This window comes from Diabrotica virgifera, chromosome 9 (assembly GCF_917563875.1).
Source record: "Diabrotica virgifera virgifera chromosome 9, PGI_DIABVI_V3a".
NCBI classification, from domain to species: domain Eukaryota; kingdom Metazoa; phylum Arthropoda; class Insecta; order Coleoptera; family Chrysomelidae; genus Diabrotica; species Diabrotica virgifera.
Window position 1 is genome coordinate 30,812,526 of NC_065451.1, and position 16,471 is coordinate 30,828,996.

At 35.9% G+C, this 16,471-nt stretch overlaps 1 protein-coding gene across 2 annotated transcripts in view; it reads right to left on the reverse strand.

The window, feature by feature from the left end:
- Nucleotides 1–3,853: 3,853 nt before the first annotated feature.
- Nucleotides 3,854–16,471, reverse strand: part of LOC126892624 (zinc finger protein OZF-like) — a 151,450-nt gene continuing 138,832 nt past the window's right edge. The window contains exon 2 of one of the 2 annotated variants that reach the window (XM_050662241.1): nt 3,854–10,933. In XM_050662241.1, the coding sequence (XP_050518198.1) occupies nt 9,699–10,933 (1,235 nt within the window). In that variant the 3' untranslated portion in view covers nt 3,854–9,698. Of the gene's footprint in view, nt 10,934–10,959; nt 13,768–16,471 lie in introns of those variants that run through there. The other variant, XM_050662238.1, reaches the window with a different exon arrangement.

The following is a 16,471-nucleotide window of genomic DNA, read 5'->3' on the forward strand; positions in this document are numbered from 1 at the left end:
GTTGGCTATAGCAATTTTGTTAACGGCAGCTCGGAAAAGGGATGCAGAGGATCTGTTATACCATTCTCTCAGGTTTTTAAGCCATGACGGTCTTCTTCGACCTGGCCCCCTTCTTCCGTCTACCTTGCCTTGTATTATTAAATGGAGTATATTATATCTCTCTGGGTGTCGCATAACATGGCAAAATATTTAAGTTTTCGATTTTTAACTATTCTGACGACTTCTGTGACTTTTCCCATCCGGTGCAAAACAACTTCGTTACGAACTCTATCCACCCAACTTATTCGTAGGATTCTTCGGTATACCCAAATTTCAAAGGCTTCCAATTTCTTGAGAAGAGTATCTGTTAAAGTCCAACCTTCGACACCGTACAAAAGAGTAGAGAACACATAACATCTCACTAATCTAATTTTAAGATTCAAAGTAATGTTGTTTCCACATAAAAGTTTCTTTATCTTAAAGAATGCAGCTCTGGCCTTCTCTATACGTATTCTAATTTCTTTGCTCATGTCCCAGTTCTCATTTAGATTACAACCAAGGTAGGTGATACTGTTAGTTCTCTCTAATTGTTCACCATAAGCTGTTACTACTTCCGGTTGTATTGGCGTCTTACTGACAACCATCACCTTGGTCTTTGCGGTGTTTAGCTTGAGTCCATATTCATCACACGTTGTGGTAATCCTATTAATCAGATGTTAAGTTCTTCATAATTGCTCGCAATTAACACCGTGTCATCCGCATATCTCAAATTATTAATATTGACGCCATTCATTTTGATACCACATTGAGCATTATCCACTGCTTTATTAAAAACAAACTCAGAATAGATGTTAAATATTAGTGGGGACAAAATGCAGCCCTGCCTTACTCCTCTTCGTATTTGAAGTTCTTCAGACGTGTCCCAGCCAATCCTGATGTTTGCACGTTGATGCCAGTAAAGATTTTTGATAATGCGTAGGTCTTTATCATCAATACCCACTTTCTGAAGAATAGCAATCATTTCCGTATGTTTTACCCGATCAAAGGCCTTCTCAAAGTCAATGAAACACATATAAACCGGATGTCCGACATCTCTGCATCTCTGTACCATAACCTGAATACTAAACAGTGCTTCTCTGGTCCCAAGGTTATTGCGGAATCCAAACTGTGTATCACCAAGCTGTTCTTCTATTTTTTGGTACATCCTAGAGTGCGAAATTCGTAGAAATATCTTTAAAACATGACTCATCAAGCTAATGGTTCGGTAGTCACTACATCTTTTCGCGTTTGCTTTTTTAGGTATCGTCACAAAAGTCGACAGCAGCCAATCCGTTGGTATATAGCCAGTTTGATAAACTTTATTAAAAAGATGAAGGAGAGATCTTTTACCTGAATTTTCGAAGAGCTTTATTATTTCATTCGGTATTTCGTCTGGTCCCGTCGCTTTTCTGGCCTTTGCTAATCTTATTGCTTGTTCAATTTCGTCCATAGTTATGTCAGGTCCTGTAACTACTTCGTTAATTTCAAACTCGGGCCTTTCATCATTAAACAGTTCCTCAATGTATTCTTTCCATCTGTCTATTTTATCCAAATCAGTGATAATCAGTTTTCCGTCTCTATCAACGATGTTATTTGCATGTTTTTTGTTCTGACCGGTGAGTTCTTTTATTTTTTTATACATATTAAATGAATCATGTTTTCTCTGCAACTCTTCAATTTCTAAACATTTTTTTTCAAAGTATATGTTTCTTTTGCCGCTCGTATTTTAGTCCTTATCTCTTTATTAATGCGTTTATACATTTCGATGTTTTGATTCTTAAATTTGCGTCTTTTTTCCATCAAATTCAAAATCTCATCGTTTATCCACTGTTGCTTCTTTTGATTTTTCTCTTTGAAGTTTGGAGTTGAGTTGCTTATAATCGTTTTGATTTGGTTCCAATGATCCTCGATGGATTCTTGTTGTTCGCTATTCTCAAAATTGCTCTCTAAATTGTTTGAAATCCCCTGACTGTTGTTTCTAATAAAATCGGTATCCAGTTTGTTAGAGGATCGTTGTTGTTTTATCCGTTTAAGTTTTAATTTTATTTCGGCTAACAATAGATTGTGATCAGATGGCACATCGGCGCCAGGATAGGTTTTTACAGACTTTACTGCATTTCTGTAACGCTCACTGATGGTTATGTAGTCAATTTGGTTTCTTACGATATTATTGGGGGTATCTGCTGGAGATTTCCACGTATATAATCTCCTTTTAGGTAATTTGAAAAAGGTATTCATTATACATAGATTATGTTCTTTGCAAAAATCTGCGAAATAGTCTCCCCTTTCATTTCTATCGCCCAGTCCGTAACAGCCAATAATATTACTTTGTCTGCCTTTTCCTATCTTAGCATTAAGGTCACCCATCAGAATGGTGAGATCTCTAGTCTTGAGTTGGTCGGTAACAGTTTTTACATCGGCGTAGAACTTGTCAAGTTCTTCCAGTTCACTTTCCGCTGTCGGTGCATACACTTGTATTAAATTTATGTTTCTGGGTTTCGCGTTCAACTGAATCATTATGACTCGTTCAGATACCTGGCATACCGCCCTAACACATTTGCTAACCTCGTTTGAGACTATGAATCCAACACCATGACGATGGTAATTACTCTCTTCTCCTGCATAATATTGGCTCCGTGCGTCTCCCCTCTACGTACAGTCACGTGATACGCTGTCAGATTTTGTAAGGACGTTTTAACATTGAGTCTTATGGGATTATTTTGTTAAACTTGAATATTTTATTTTGTAGTGATAATAACCGAATACAATTGTTAGAATTCATTAGTTATTAATTTATACTGTAATTTATAGTGCAACAAAATATTTTCTTTTTCGTTAATAAATATTTATTGACATAAACTGCGATAGTGAGGTTATGCATACAAAATCAAACTGATAATCAATATTGGAAAGTGAAGAATTTATAGTGCGTTTTTATTTTCTGTTTATATTAATACATAATATCACTAGCGTGACACGACATTTTTTTAAATGTCTCATTTAAACATACACAAAGCGTCCTTATAAAATTTCAAAAAACCGCCACCATGAGCAGGTCGGTCGATTTTGCTTTGACACTTTGTTAACGCTCGGAGCGAATACTTCATGATCATCCACATGGCATTGGCCAGATCCGGGCCATCGCATTTCACTGATACCCAGAATTGATATTTGCAGCCTTTTCATCTCATTTATGGCATTGTGTGTTTTTCCTGGTTCATATAAACTCCGCACATTCCATGTGCCTATTCTACAACTTCTCTGTATATCAAATTTGGCCAAGCGGGAGATTCTTCGCACCCCTGCCCCATTTAAGAAGCGCCCGTACTCGGGGCCATCGTTTATTTCCTCAGCCATATTGATTAACCTGGGAAAAATAGTGTAGTAGTCATTCCCTTGGCTTTCTACACCGCTGTGTACACGCTGTTTAAGTGGTTGCCACCGCACCGAGTACTATTCTGTATTGACCGTTCTGGCCTAAATGACTTCCGCTCAATACAGATACTGAAAAACCAGCTGCTGATTTCCAGGTTCGATTTTATACAAGCCCTAAAACCAGGGGGCTGCCACCTCCGTCCTCCAGACCGTTGTGAAGACCTTCTTCTCCGCCCTGGATGCCGTTGTGGGCTTCATCCGTGACCCTGGACAGGGGACCGTTAGCAGGTACTAGTTTCCCGGGTCAGGAAACACCTGGAATCTGCAGAAGGCAGGGATCGATTCAATTTCCCTGATAGGACTATCCAAAAGGAGTTCCTACCTGCTACCGTAGGTAGCATATAATATGAAACGAAATTTCAATTGCACAAAAATTACTTTCGTATTAAAAATACACAAGTAGTTTAAAATTTTTATTTCTTTCTATGGCGGCATTACAAACTTAAATACTATTAAAATATACCTACATAACATTCCAATACATCCTACACTAACATGTAACAATTTATTAATTTTTATCCCTCGAATCGATTAGAGAATCGAAACACATACGTCATTCTGAACTGGTGAACCCTCAAGTAATTTTTAAATACATAATAATATCAGTTAATCGTTCATTGACTCTACAGTAATTGACTAATGTGCCTTTGTACATCGTCTAGTAACACAGCCTAATGTGAAAAATGCATAATTCCAAAATATTCAATTTTAGACTTTTAATGGCGTTATCCAAAAGTTACAGTTCGTCTTACCGTTGCACGTCATTATCTACGTCAGAGATCTAAGTTGACATTGTTGCCCAATTACAAAAAATTCTTGAATTCATTTTAAATCAAATATGTCACATAATTTTTGCGGAAGTGGATTATACAACAAAACAAATTAATATTCAATGTAATAAATAAAAACTTTAAAAATAGAAAACAAGAATTAAGTTATACCTAATCCTACGTTAAAGTAAACAATAAAAACAGTAAATATAATAAAACAAATAATTATGGTAAAGCATAAAAACAAATATCAAGTGTCATCACCGCAACTGTCAAATGTTACCAATTTACGCCAAAATGTCAACTTTGTTCGATTGCAGTTAGAGTGTAATCCGAACAAGTATGCTTTATAAAAACGCTTTATATTCCACTTATACAAATTAAATAAAACAAGTTAGGGTATGTTTCTTTAAATGGACATTAACAGAAATCTTCCAATATTATTTCGACCCGTAAATAATAAGATATGTCTAGTGAATGTAATTCCCGTGTACTCGGCTAAATGATTCTAAAAAGGAACAGACCTACCGCCTAAATATTTCGTGTTGGTACCATGTGACGTCACGGGCTATGACGCGGATGACGTGCAACGGTAAGTATATTGGACGGACTGTATGTACGGACCTGCTTTCTTCTAATATACCTAATTTACTAGATTTTGCTAAAATTGTAAAAATGAAATCTGCATAACTCCATTCATGTTGAAAACCATATGAAATCTGCACAAGTCCCACAAATCCGCTCTTGTTAGTGGCCAGACCGTTCAAACGTATCGGTGTTTCGTGTTTCTCTGATGTTAATACAATAAAAAATATTTTCATTGTAACGGGTGTGTACCTACAGAATACAGGTTAAAATGACACAATATATTGTTTGATAATTAAACAAATAGGTTACTAAAACTAAAAATGGGAATTTACATTGTTTAGGAACTTGTGCAATTTTCACATTATATTTAGTTGGGTCTAGGACGTTTCATCGCCGCCGTTTCGATGCCGCCAGTTCGATGCCGATGCCGGCCGATTCATCGCCAGTTAATTAATCGCTATCTGATATATTTCCGGGGTTCAAATGGGGTAGTGAAGCGCAATACATGATGCTGTTTCCAGTTAGCATCTCTAGCCTCTCCTACTCAATTCCTATCCTCACCTCCACGAAGTGCGGCTTAGGCTGCACGGGTGAACCCCGGAGAACCTGAGCAACCCTGCTGGAGATTGGGTAACCAACCCCAGTGGAAGGCAGGGTCAGGGCTGGCGAGGAAGGGAGAAATGGTCCTCCGAAAAGGGGGTTTTGCTATGGACCAGCAACCCATACAAGGAAAAAGAAAGACGCTACGAATCGAATACTATTGCCTCGGAATAGACATGAAACACGGATTAGACCCAAGCTACGAAATAAGGACATTCTTTTAGGCACATGGAACGTGCTAAGCTGGTTCAGGCCCGGAATTGCAACACATGCCATAAAACAGCTTCAAAAATATAAGATGGACGTAACAGCGATCCAGGAAATGAGATGGACAGGATCGGGAAGCCTGCAAATGGAAAATTCCCTGGTTTTCTGGTCAGGAGAAGAGGAAAGGCACGAATTTGGATGTGGGTTTGTAGTTAACGGCAAACTCAAGTCTGCCATAATTGATTTCAAACCAATCAACAAGCGCATGTGTTCTCTAAGGCTTAAAGGAAAATGGTTTAACTTAACCCTCTTCTCAACCCACGCACCAACTGAAGAAGCAAATGAAGACGACAAGGAGGAATTTTATGAAATTCTAGAACAACAGTACAGAATGGCACCCAGACACGACGTCAAAATCATACTGGGAGACTTCAATGCCAAACTAGGTAAAGAGGACCATCTTAGAGCGGTGATCGGTACACATAGCTTACACGATAACACCAATGATAACGGATCAAGATTGGCAGAGTTCGCTGTAGCCAACAATATGGTAGTGAAAATTACACAGTTCCAAAGGAAAAATATACATAAAGTAACCTGGGTGTCAAATGACGGAATCACACGAAACCAGATAGACCACGTGCTCATCGACGGAAGACACTCTAGCAATATCATCGGCGCGCACAGTTTAAGGGGAGCAGAAAGTGACTCTGACCACTTCCTGGTCAGAATAAAAATGAGAACAAGGCTAAACACGAGACATCCAAAGCAACGCCAACAAGGAAACAGATGGGACATTTCAAGGCTCAATCTACCTGATAATGAACGCCAATATCAGTCACTGATCCAAAATAAATTGCAGATACTGGAAGAAGAAGAAACATCAACACCAGAATTGACCATAGACCAGAAATTGCAAAATATAACAAACGCCATAGAAAGCGCCGCAGCGGAAACTATAGGGAAACAAAAGAATAACAAGAAGAAAAACCAGTGGTTTGACCAGGACTGCGAACAAAGCTTACAGCAGAAAGCAATCAAGAGGCTGGAGTTACTAACGCGACCTACAGAAGAGAACAGGGAAGACTACAACAGAGCAAGGACTCAAACGAGAAGACTTTTGAGAAGAAAAAAGAAACAGTACCTAGAAGCACGAATACAGCAACTCGAGGAGGAACATAGAACCGGTCAGTCTAGACAGTTTTATAGGGACATAAAAACAATGACGGGCAACACGATCAACAGCCCAAGATTTATAAAAGACGATGCAGGACAATTGCTCACAGACGACGAAGAGATAAGCCGCCAATGGAGAAAGTACTTTGAGCAACTCTTAAATACAGAAAACCCCACAACGACAGGGCAACAAAGACAGTACCAGTTAGCCGAACCTGCAATACCAGGGCCCACACTAGTTGAAGTAAAGTCCGCAATTTCGTCCCTAAAAAACCATAAAGCCCCAGGCCCAGACGGCATACAGGCGGAACTACTAAAAAAAGGGGGAGACAAACTACATCTTGAGATATATCATCTTATAAGAGAAGTCTGGGAAAAGAAGAAATACCGAAACACTGGCATGAAAGCCATATAATACCTATTCACAAGAAGGGAGACAAACAAATATGTCGGAACTATAGAGGAATATCGTTAATTAATACAACATACAAGATTATATCCATAATACTGTTTAGAAGACTAACTCCATACGCAGAGGAAATAATAGGCGACTACCAAAGCGGATTCAGACCGGGAAGGTCGACTATAGACCAGATCTTCGTCCTACGCCAGGTGTTGGAAAAAAACTGGGAATTCAACCGCGATGTACACCAAATCTTCGTGGACTTCAAACAAGCTTACGATTCTGTTAGCAGAGAAGCATTGTGGGAGACTATGGTAGAAATGGGAGTACCTGGAAAACTGGTACGACTAGCAAAGGTGAGCACGGAGAACGCTTCCGCACGAATCAGAATTGGCAGCAACACGTCGGAGGAATTCCTCATTGACACCGGACTTAGACAAGGAGATCCTCTCGCCCCCATGCTGTTTAACTTTGCACTGGAACATGCAGTAAGGAAAGCTCAGCCACAACTGACAAACGGATTTGCCGCCCAAGGATCAAAAATACTATTAGCCTTTGCGGATGACGTGGACACAATTGCACAATCCACCAGAGATGCAAAAGAAGTTTTCACCCTATTCGAGAACGGAACCAAGGAAGTTGGTCTTAAGGTCAACGAGGACAAGACCAAGTACATGGTGGTTACGAAGAACCCAAGACCAAGGGTTAGACAAAACATAACAATTAATGAATACAATTTTGAAGTCGTCAAAGAATTTAAGTACCTGGGAGCGATCATAACATCTGAAAATAACTATGAAAAGGACGTGGCAGCAAGGATTATTGCAGGAAACAGGGCACATTACTCATTAAGGACCCTACTTAAATCAAAAATACTCTCAAGACCAGCAAAAATAAGAGTATATAAGACAATAATTCGTCCCACAATAACGTATGGAAGCGAAACATGGACTCTGAATCAGCGGGAAACAACAAAATTACTGGTACTTGAAAGAAAGATACTGCGGACTATCTATGGGCCTTGCAGAGAAGAGACAACAGGAGAATTGAGAAGAAGACACAATGATGAACTCCAGACAATATATGGAGATGAAAACATAGTACGCTACATTAAATCAAACAGAATACGATGGGCGGGTCACGTACTAAGATCAAGTGACGAAAGACTCCTAAACGCCACATTCTGGGAAAGGCCCGACGGAAAAAGGTCAGTTGGTCGCCCAAGAAAGAGATGGAAGGACGCAGTAGCAAGCGATCTACGCAAAATGGGAGTACAGCAATGGGAAATAGCTGCTCAGGACCGACAACAATGGAGGGAAATAGTAAACGCGGCCAAGACTCACGTAGAGTTGTAGAGCCAAATGATGATGATGATGATATATTTCCGAATTTTCGACAGTTACAATTATTAGTTATTTTTAGTATTAATTAGGAATTCTAGGAAATGCGAGATATGACGGCGATGAACCGGAGGCATCGAAACGTCCCATTCCGTATTTAGTTGTATACAAGTGAAGTTATGCACAGTTTTGTTTTTTGTATCTCCTGTAAAATCAGGTATTTTGGACATATTCACATTAGGCCGACAACATGCTCTTTTAAACTAGACCTGTTTGAATATCGCACCTCCACTAAAGAAGTGTCATAAGTCAAAAAAGCAAAGTTTCGAGAAAACGGCGTTTAAAGTTTGTCATACAACATTTTCGGGATTAATTAAAAAACTATTAAAATTAGAATAATAACTATTTTAGTTCGTTACAATGATTTTTGAAGCTCTATAAAATAGCGTATTAAGTATATTAAAAATATTTAAAAAAAATTATTTTTTTGAGCTGTAATACAGATAAAATGAAAAATTTACGAAATAATAATTATCAAGTGACATTGCAGTACAGAATTTAATTATTATTATCTGGTTAACAGACTTATACTTTTTAATGATGTGACTTTTTTTAATAAGCAACAACATTAAACACAAAATACTGCGAAAAGAAAGATAAATAAGAAGTGACAAATGTGTCACATTTCTTGAGCACATACGCAGATTGTTTTAAATAAAATAATCACATATACTGTGTTAACTCGACAAACGACGCTTTATACACATGTTAGATGGACAAATGCTTTGCACAAGTCGATATATGACACTGTTTGTGTTCGGTGCGTCATTGATTTTGGATAATCGTATAATGACTCGAGTGTCATCTAACGACAAATACTTGAACTATAAACGTAATACTTTTTGAGATAATATTTGGTAATTTTATTAAATTGTTGGTGCAATAAAACCGTTTTTATTTTTTTTTTGAGTTGTGACACTATTTGAGCGCTGGTGCGATATGCACTTTTAAAAGTGGTTTCTTTAAAAATTTTACATTCAAATGATTTTTCACCAGTATGCACTCTCATATGCGATATTAAAAATTGTTTCGTTGAAAATTTTTTGGTGAAAATTTAAGAAAAATTTTTTCTCGCCAGTACCTCCCTATACATATTTGTTTTTAAACTACTGTTTGCTGAATATTGTTCGGTGCAAATTTCACATTCATTGAAAATGGATTTTCATCAGTATGCACTCTCATATGAGATTTTAAAATTTGCTTCGTTGAAAACTGTTTTAAGCAAATTTCACATTTAACTGGCCTTTCACCAGTATGCACTCTCATATGCGATTTTAAAATTTGTCCCGTTGAAAACTGTTTGGTACAAATTTTACATTCAAATGGTTTTTCACCAGTATGCACTCTCATATGTATTTTTAAACTACTTTTTGCTGAAAATTGTTTGGTACAAATTTCACATACAAATGGTTTTTCACCAGTATGCACTATCATAATATGTTGTTTTAATCTACCCTTAGTTGAAAACTGTTTGGTGCAAAATTGACATGCAAATGGTGTTTCACTAGTATGCACTATCATATGTATTTTTAAAACTTGTTTCGTTGAAAACTGTTTGGTGCAAATTTCACATTTAAATGGTTTTTCACCAGCATGCACTCTCATATGCGATTTTAAAAGTTCTTTATTTGAAAACAGTTTGGTGCAATTTTCACATCCAAATGGTTTTTCACCAGTATGCACCCTCATATGTTGTTTTAACTTACTATTTGTAGAAAAATGTTTGGTGCAAATTTCACATTCAAATGGTTTTTCACCAGTATGCACTCTCATATGTGATTTTAAAAAATGTTTCGTTGAAAACGGTTTCGTACAAATTTCACATACAAATGGTTTTCTATCACTGTGCCCTATCATATGTGCTTTGAAACTAGGCTTTGTTGAATACTGTTTGGTGCAAATTTCACATTCAAATAGTTTTTCACCAGTATGCAATTGCATATGTACTTTTACATGAGCCTTCCCTTTAAACCGTTTCATGCAAATTTCACATTCAAATGGTTTTTCCCCAGTATGCACACTCATATGCCATTTTAAAACTTGACCCGTAGAAAACTGTTTGGTGCAAATTTCACATCTAAATGGTTTTTCACCAGTATGTAATGCCATATGTGTTTTTAAACTACTTTTTGCTGAAAACTGTGTGGTACAAATATCACAAGTAAATGGTTTTTCACCAGTATGCACTATCATATGTCTTTTCAAATCATACTTTCTTGAAAACTGTTTGGTGCAAACTTCACAAAGAAAAGATTTTTCCCCAGTGTGTGCATTACTTCTAGCACGATCTGTTAATAGGCTGCTCGCAGCAGTTTGTGTATCTTTGCAAGAGGAACCTGAAATTATAATTATCCGTTAATCAGTATATTTAAATTAAAAATAAAAATCAATAATGGATAATAGAAGAAGTCAATTCTAGCAAAACTTTGGAAAATAAACTTTTTAGATCATGGACATAGTAATAATAAGTAAATTAAACATTCGTGTTTACTATATATACAGTGATGAGCGCGCTTAATAACCGGCAAAATAACGCAAAAGATGGAATCCATGTTAGTTGTGAGATAAAAAGAGATGAAACTTCTATAGGTGGGAAATTTAGCGATAGAAACCTATAAATTTACATTATATTGATTGTTTCCCACCTTTAGACGTATCAAAGGATATATGTCAACTAAAACTGTCACTGTCACAGTGGTAGTTACCAAACTCGTGCGATACGTCTAAAGGTGGAAAACAATCAATATAATGCAAATTTATAGATTTTTTATAGCTAAATTTCCCACATCTACAAGTTCCATCTCTTTTTATCTCACCACTTAATATGTTTTCCATCTTTTGCGTTATTTCGCCGGTTATTAGCGCGCTTATCACTGTTTATGTATACCTAAGTAAACGTATTTACAAGAAATTAGATAAGTTTAAGAGCAAACAGTAGCGATCAACAGGAAGGAACAAACGCGTTGTCAAGATATTTGGCACACATATTCGTAATATAATAAAGAATGGCGGTACAGAGCCCAATTTCAGAAATATGTTAGTATTTGGAAATTACTCTATACCTAAAAAAAATATTGAAAAAATGAGCCTGTAGCGCCATTAAGAAAGACAAAAAAATACACTTTCTTCAAATAAACTTTTTTATCCCGTGCCTAGATTTTCTGTCACATTGGAACTACTAAATATCGATTTTTTTATAACAAGAAATCGAACGTCACTGACTTGGCAACATTTCGCGCCTATGTGTATAAAAATTATTGTTTTTGATAGTATAAACGTCACTGTCAGTGTCGAATTACTGACGCACTGTTGTCTCACTTTTGAAAGTTCGCAGAACTTTCGCAATCTTGGACCGCGTTTGTTGCTACCTGTTGATCGCTACTGTGTGCTCTTAATTTTTCACTATTGAACAATTAGCAAAAAAATAACAGCGGTTATGAAATTGTTTTTTAGTTATGGGAAGTCTGTAATTTAGCCATCTAACTTTCAACTAATAACAAGAAAATTATAATTTGGCGTTGGTGGACGTTGGTAATAACTATAAAATTTGTTGTTGTTTAGTGTGGCCATATGAGGCTAGCGGCGCATCCCCATATATTTGTAGTTTACATTAGAACTATATGAATATTGTTTTGGGCATATTTTTATGTGAAAGGCTTTTTACCAGTATGCACTCTCATATGCCTTTTTAAACATTGCTTCGTTGAAAAGTGTTTGCTGCAAATTTTACATCCAAATGGTTTTTCACCAGTAGTATGTACCCTCTTATGTGTTTTTAAAATACTTTCTGTTGAAAATTGTTTGGTGCAAATTTCACATCCAAATGGTTTTTCACCGGTATGCACTATCACATGTGCTTTTAATCTACCCTTTGTTGAAAAGTGTTTGGTGCAAATTTCACATACAAATGGTTTTTCATTAGCATGAAATTTCATATGTATTGTTAAACTATACTTTGTTGAAAACTTTTTGGTGCACATTTCACATTTAAATAGTTTTTCACCAGTATGCACTCTCATATGTGATATTAAGAGTGGTTTATTTGAAAACTGTTTGGTGCAAATTTCACATCCAAATGGTTTTTCACCAGTATGCACTATCATATGTACTTTTAATCTACCCTTTGTTAAAAACTGTTTAGTACAAATTTCACATACAAATGGTTTTTCATTGGTATGATATTTCATATGTATTGTTAAATTACACTTTGCTGAAAACTGTTTGGTGCAAATTTCACATTTAAATGGTTTTTCACCAGTATGCACTATCATATGTACTTTTAATCTACCCTTTGTTAAAAACTGTTTAGTACAAATTTCACATACAAATGGTTTTTCATTGGTATGATATTTCATATGTATTGTTAAATTACACTTTGCTGAAAACTGTTTGGTGCAAATTTCACATTTAAATGGTTTTTCACCAGTATGCACTCTCATATGCGATATTAAAAGTGCTTTATTTGAAAACTGTTTGGTGCAATTTTCACATCCAAATGGTTTTTCACCAGTATGCAATTGCATATGTATTTTTACACTAGACTTAAATGAAAACTGTTTGCTGCAAATTTTACATTCAAATGGTTTTTCTCCTGTATGCACTGTCATATGCGCTTTTAAATTACTCTTTATTGAAAACTGTTTGGTGCAAATTTCACATCCAAACGGTTGATCACCAGTATGCAATGCCATATGTGTTTTTAAACTACTTTTTGCTGAAAACTGTGTGGTACAAATTTCACAAGTGAATGGTTTTTCACCAGTATGCACTATCATATGTCTATCCAAACCATTCCTTCTTGAAAACTGTTTGCTGCAAATTTTACATTCAAATGGTTTTTCACCAGTATGCACTCTCATATGCCCTTTTAAAACTTGTCTCGTAGAAAACTGTTTGATGCAAATTTCACATCCAAACGGTTTATCACCAGTATGCAATGCCATATGTGTTTTTAAACTACTTTTTGCTGAAAACTGTGTGGTACAAATTTCACAAGTGAATGGTTTTTCACTAGCATGCACTATCATATGTCTATTCAAACCATGCCTTCTTGAAAACTGTTTGGTGCAAACTTCACAAGCATAAGATTTTCCTCCAGTGTGTGCATTACATCTAACATGATCTTTTAATAGGCTGCTCGCATCAGTTTGTTTATCTTTGCAAAAGAAACCTGAAATTATAATTATCCGTTAATCAGTATATTTAAATCAAATATAAAAAATCAATAATGTATGATAGAAGTCAATTCTAGAAAATGTTTGGACAATAAGCTTTTTAGGTTATTGACATGATAATAATAAACAAATTAGACATTCGTATTTACTATACAGAGATGAGCGCGATAATAACCGGCAAAATAACGCAAAAGATGGAACCAATATTAGTTATCGAGATAAAACTAGTAGAGGTGGGAAATTTAGCGAAATAAACCTATAAATTTACATTATATTGATTGTTTCCCACCTTTACGCGTATCAGAGGATATATGTCAACTAAAACTGTCACCGCCACAGTGGTAGTTGCCAAACTCGTCCGATACGTCTAAAGGTGGGAAACAATCAATATAATGCCAATTTATAGATTTCTATAGCTAAATTTCCCATATAAACTAGTTTCATCTCTTTTTATCTCACCATTTAATATGTTTTACATCTTTTCCGTTATTTTGCCGGTTATTAGCGCGCTCACCATTGTATCTGGTATGCCTAAAGTAAGGCTGGTAAGTAAACGTATTCACAAGAAATTACATAAGTTGAAACTTTCACTGTTGAACAATTTGCAAAAAAATAAAAGCGGCTATGAAATTGTGTTTTAGTTATGGGAAGTCAGCAATTTAGCCATCTAACTTTCAACTGATAACGAGAAAATTATAATTTGGCGTTGGTGGACGTTGGTAATAAATATTATTATTATTATTATTATAAATCAAATAAGGGCAGAGGAGCGAGCTCCTATTATGCCCAAAAACAAAGAGAAATATCATTTTACAACTAATACAAATTAAGAATAAAGTTAAAAATTAACAAACATCAAATAAAAATATTGAAACAATAAAACAATGTTGCCCTAAAACAATTCAATCCTGTAAAGCTCCCATAATGTTCAAAACAAAGAAAAAATATCGTTATAAAACTAATAAAAATTTTAAAGATTACAATTTCAAACAAAATTTTGAAACAATAAATAATGCCGTCCTAAAATTATTCAGTCTTGCAAAGAAAATAAAGAATTATCAAGTCTATTTTTAAAAATGTTAACACTAGTTGCCGATATGGTGTCTTCATCTAAGTTATTCCAGATGTTAAATATTCTGTTTGGTAAAAAGTTCATTCTGGATCTTGTTGTCGTCTGTTCCCTCTTTAATTTATAACGATGACCTCTTAATCGTTCGTCTAGATTTAGCGTAAATATTGTGTTAAAGTTACCAAAATTATATTTTAAAATACGGAAGGATATAATTAGGTCACCTCGAAGACGTCGATGTTCAAATGTTGTTAGGTGAGACAAGGATAGTCTGTCTTCATAATTAGGTCTTACACGGCCAAATGCCAGTCTTGTGGCTTTACGTTCAACATTTTCAAGTAAGACTTTATCACGGTTAAGATCTGGACTCCACACTGGTCCGGCAAACTCAAGAATAGGTCTGACGTATATAGAGTAAAGTTTACTCATTGAGGTTAGAGATATTCGTGTAAAACATTTGCGGATTAGAAACAGTTTGGAATTTGCACGTTTACACACGGACACTATATGGTCAGACCAATTTAAGTTACTGTTAACTATCACTCCAAGATCTTTGTGGGAGGTTACTGACTCTATGGGATGCCCATTAATAAAGTACGGTAGTAATGGGTTATTTTTGCCAATATGTAGTATGACGCATTTTTCAATATTCAGTGGAAGTAACCACTCTGAGGACCATTTGAATATTGCGTCAAGGTCGGTTTGAAGAACATGTTGGTCAATAATTGGATTCACATATAATTTAGTATCATCTGCGTAGATGGAAACCTTACTGGATACAACAAGAGGAAGATCACTAGTGTATATACAAAATAGTAGTGGTCCAAGTACTGATCCTTGTGGAACTCCACTCTTGACTGGTTTGTCCAGTGAATAAGCTTCCCCAACACGAACTCGGAAGTACCTGTCTGATAGAAAATTTTGAATCCAAAAGTTTAACTTTCCGCGGATACCATAGTGATCCAATTTAGCTAGTAATCGACGTTTGGGAACACGATCGAAAGCTTTGGAGAAATCTAAATAGACTACACCAACAAGATGTCGATTGTTTAAAGATGAAGACCAGTCACTTATACAATGAAGTAAGTTTGTGATCGTTGAACGACCCTTGATAAAACCATGCTGCTGGTGAGGGATGACATTTTCTTGAAAGAGGAATTCAGACATAGCTTCAGAAATAATGGATTCCATGACCTTGCCGACAATAGGAACTAGGCTGATTGGACGATAATTATTGCAGTCAAGTTTATTTCCTTTCTTGAATATAGGAGTAACCGAAGCCAATTTCCATGACGAGGGAAGAGAACCCTGATTAAAAGAAGTATTCATTATAAAGGATATAGGAATGGCTACAGACTCTGCACACTGTTTAAGGAAAAAGGAAGTTAGTCCATCTAATCCAGGTGATGAATTATTGCGTAGTTTCGACAAATGTTGTTTAATAACATCTGGAGTGAAAGAGATATTATCAAGAGTTGTAAGGAGACGTGGACTCATTATTTGAGGAATGGTGTCATTTGGTTCGTCTGTAAAAACCTGAGAAAAAAAATAAGGATAAACATTCCGAAGATTCATTATTAGAAGAACATATGAACCCATCATCTTTTTGAAGTAATGGTATGGAGACTTTA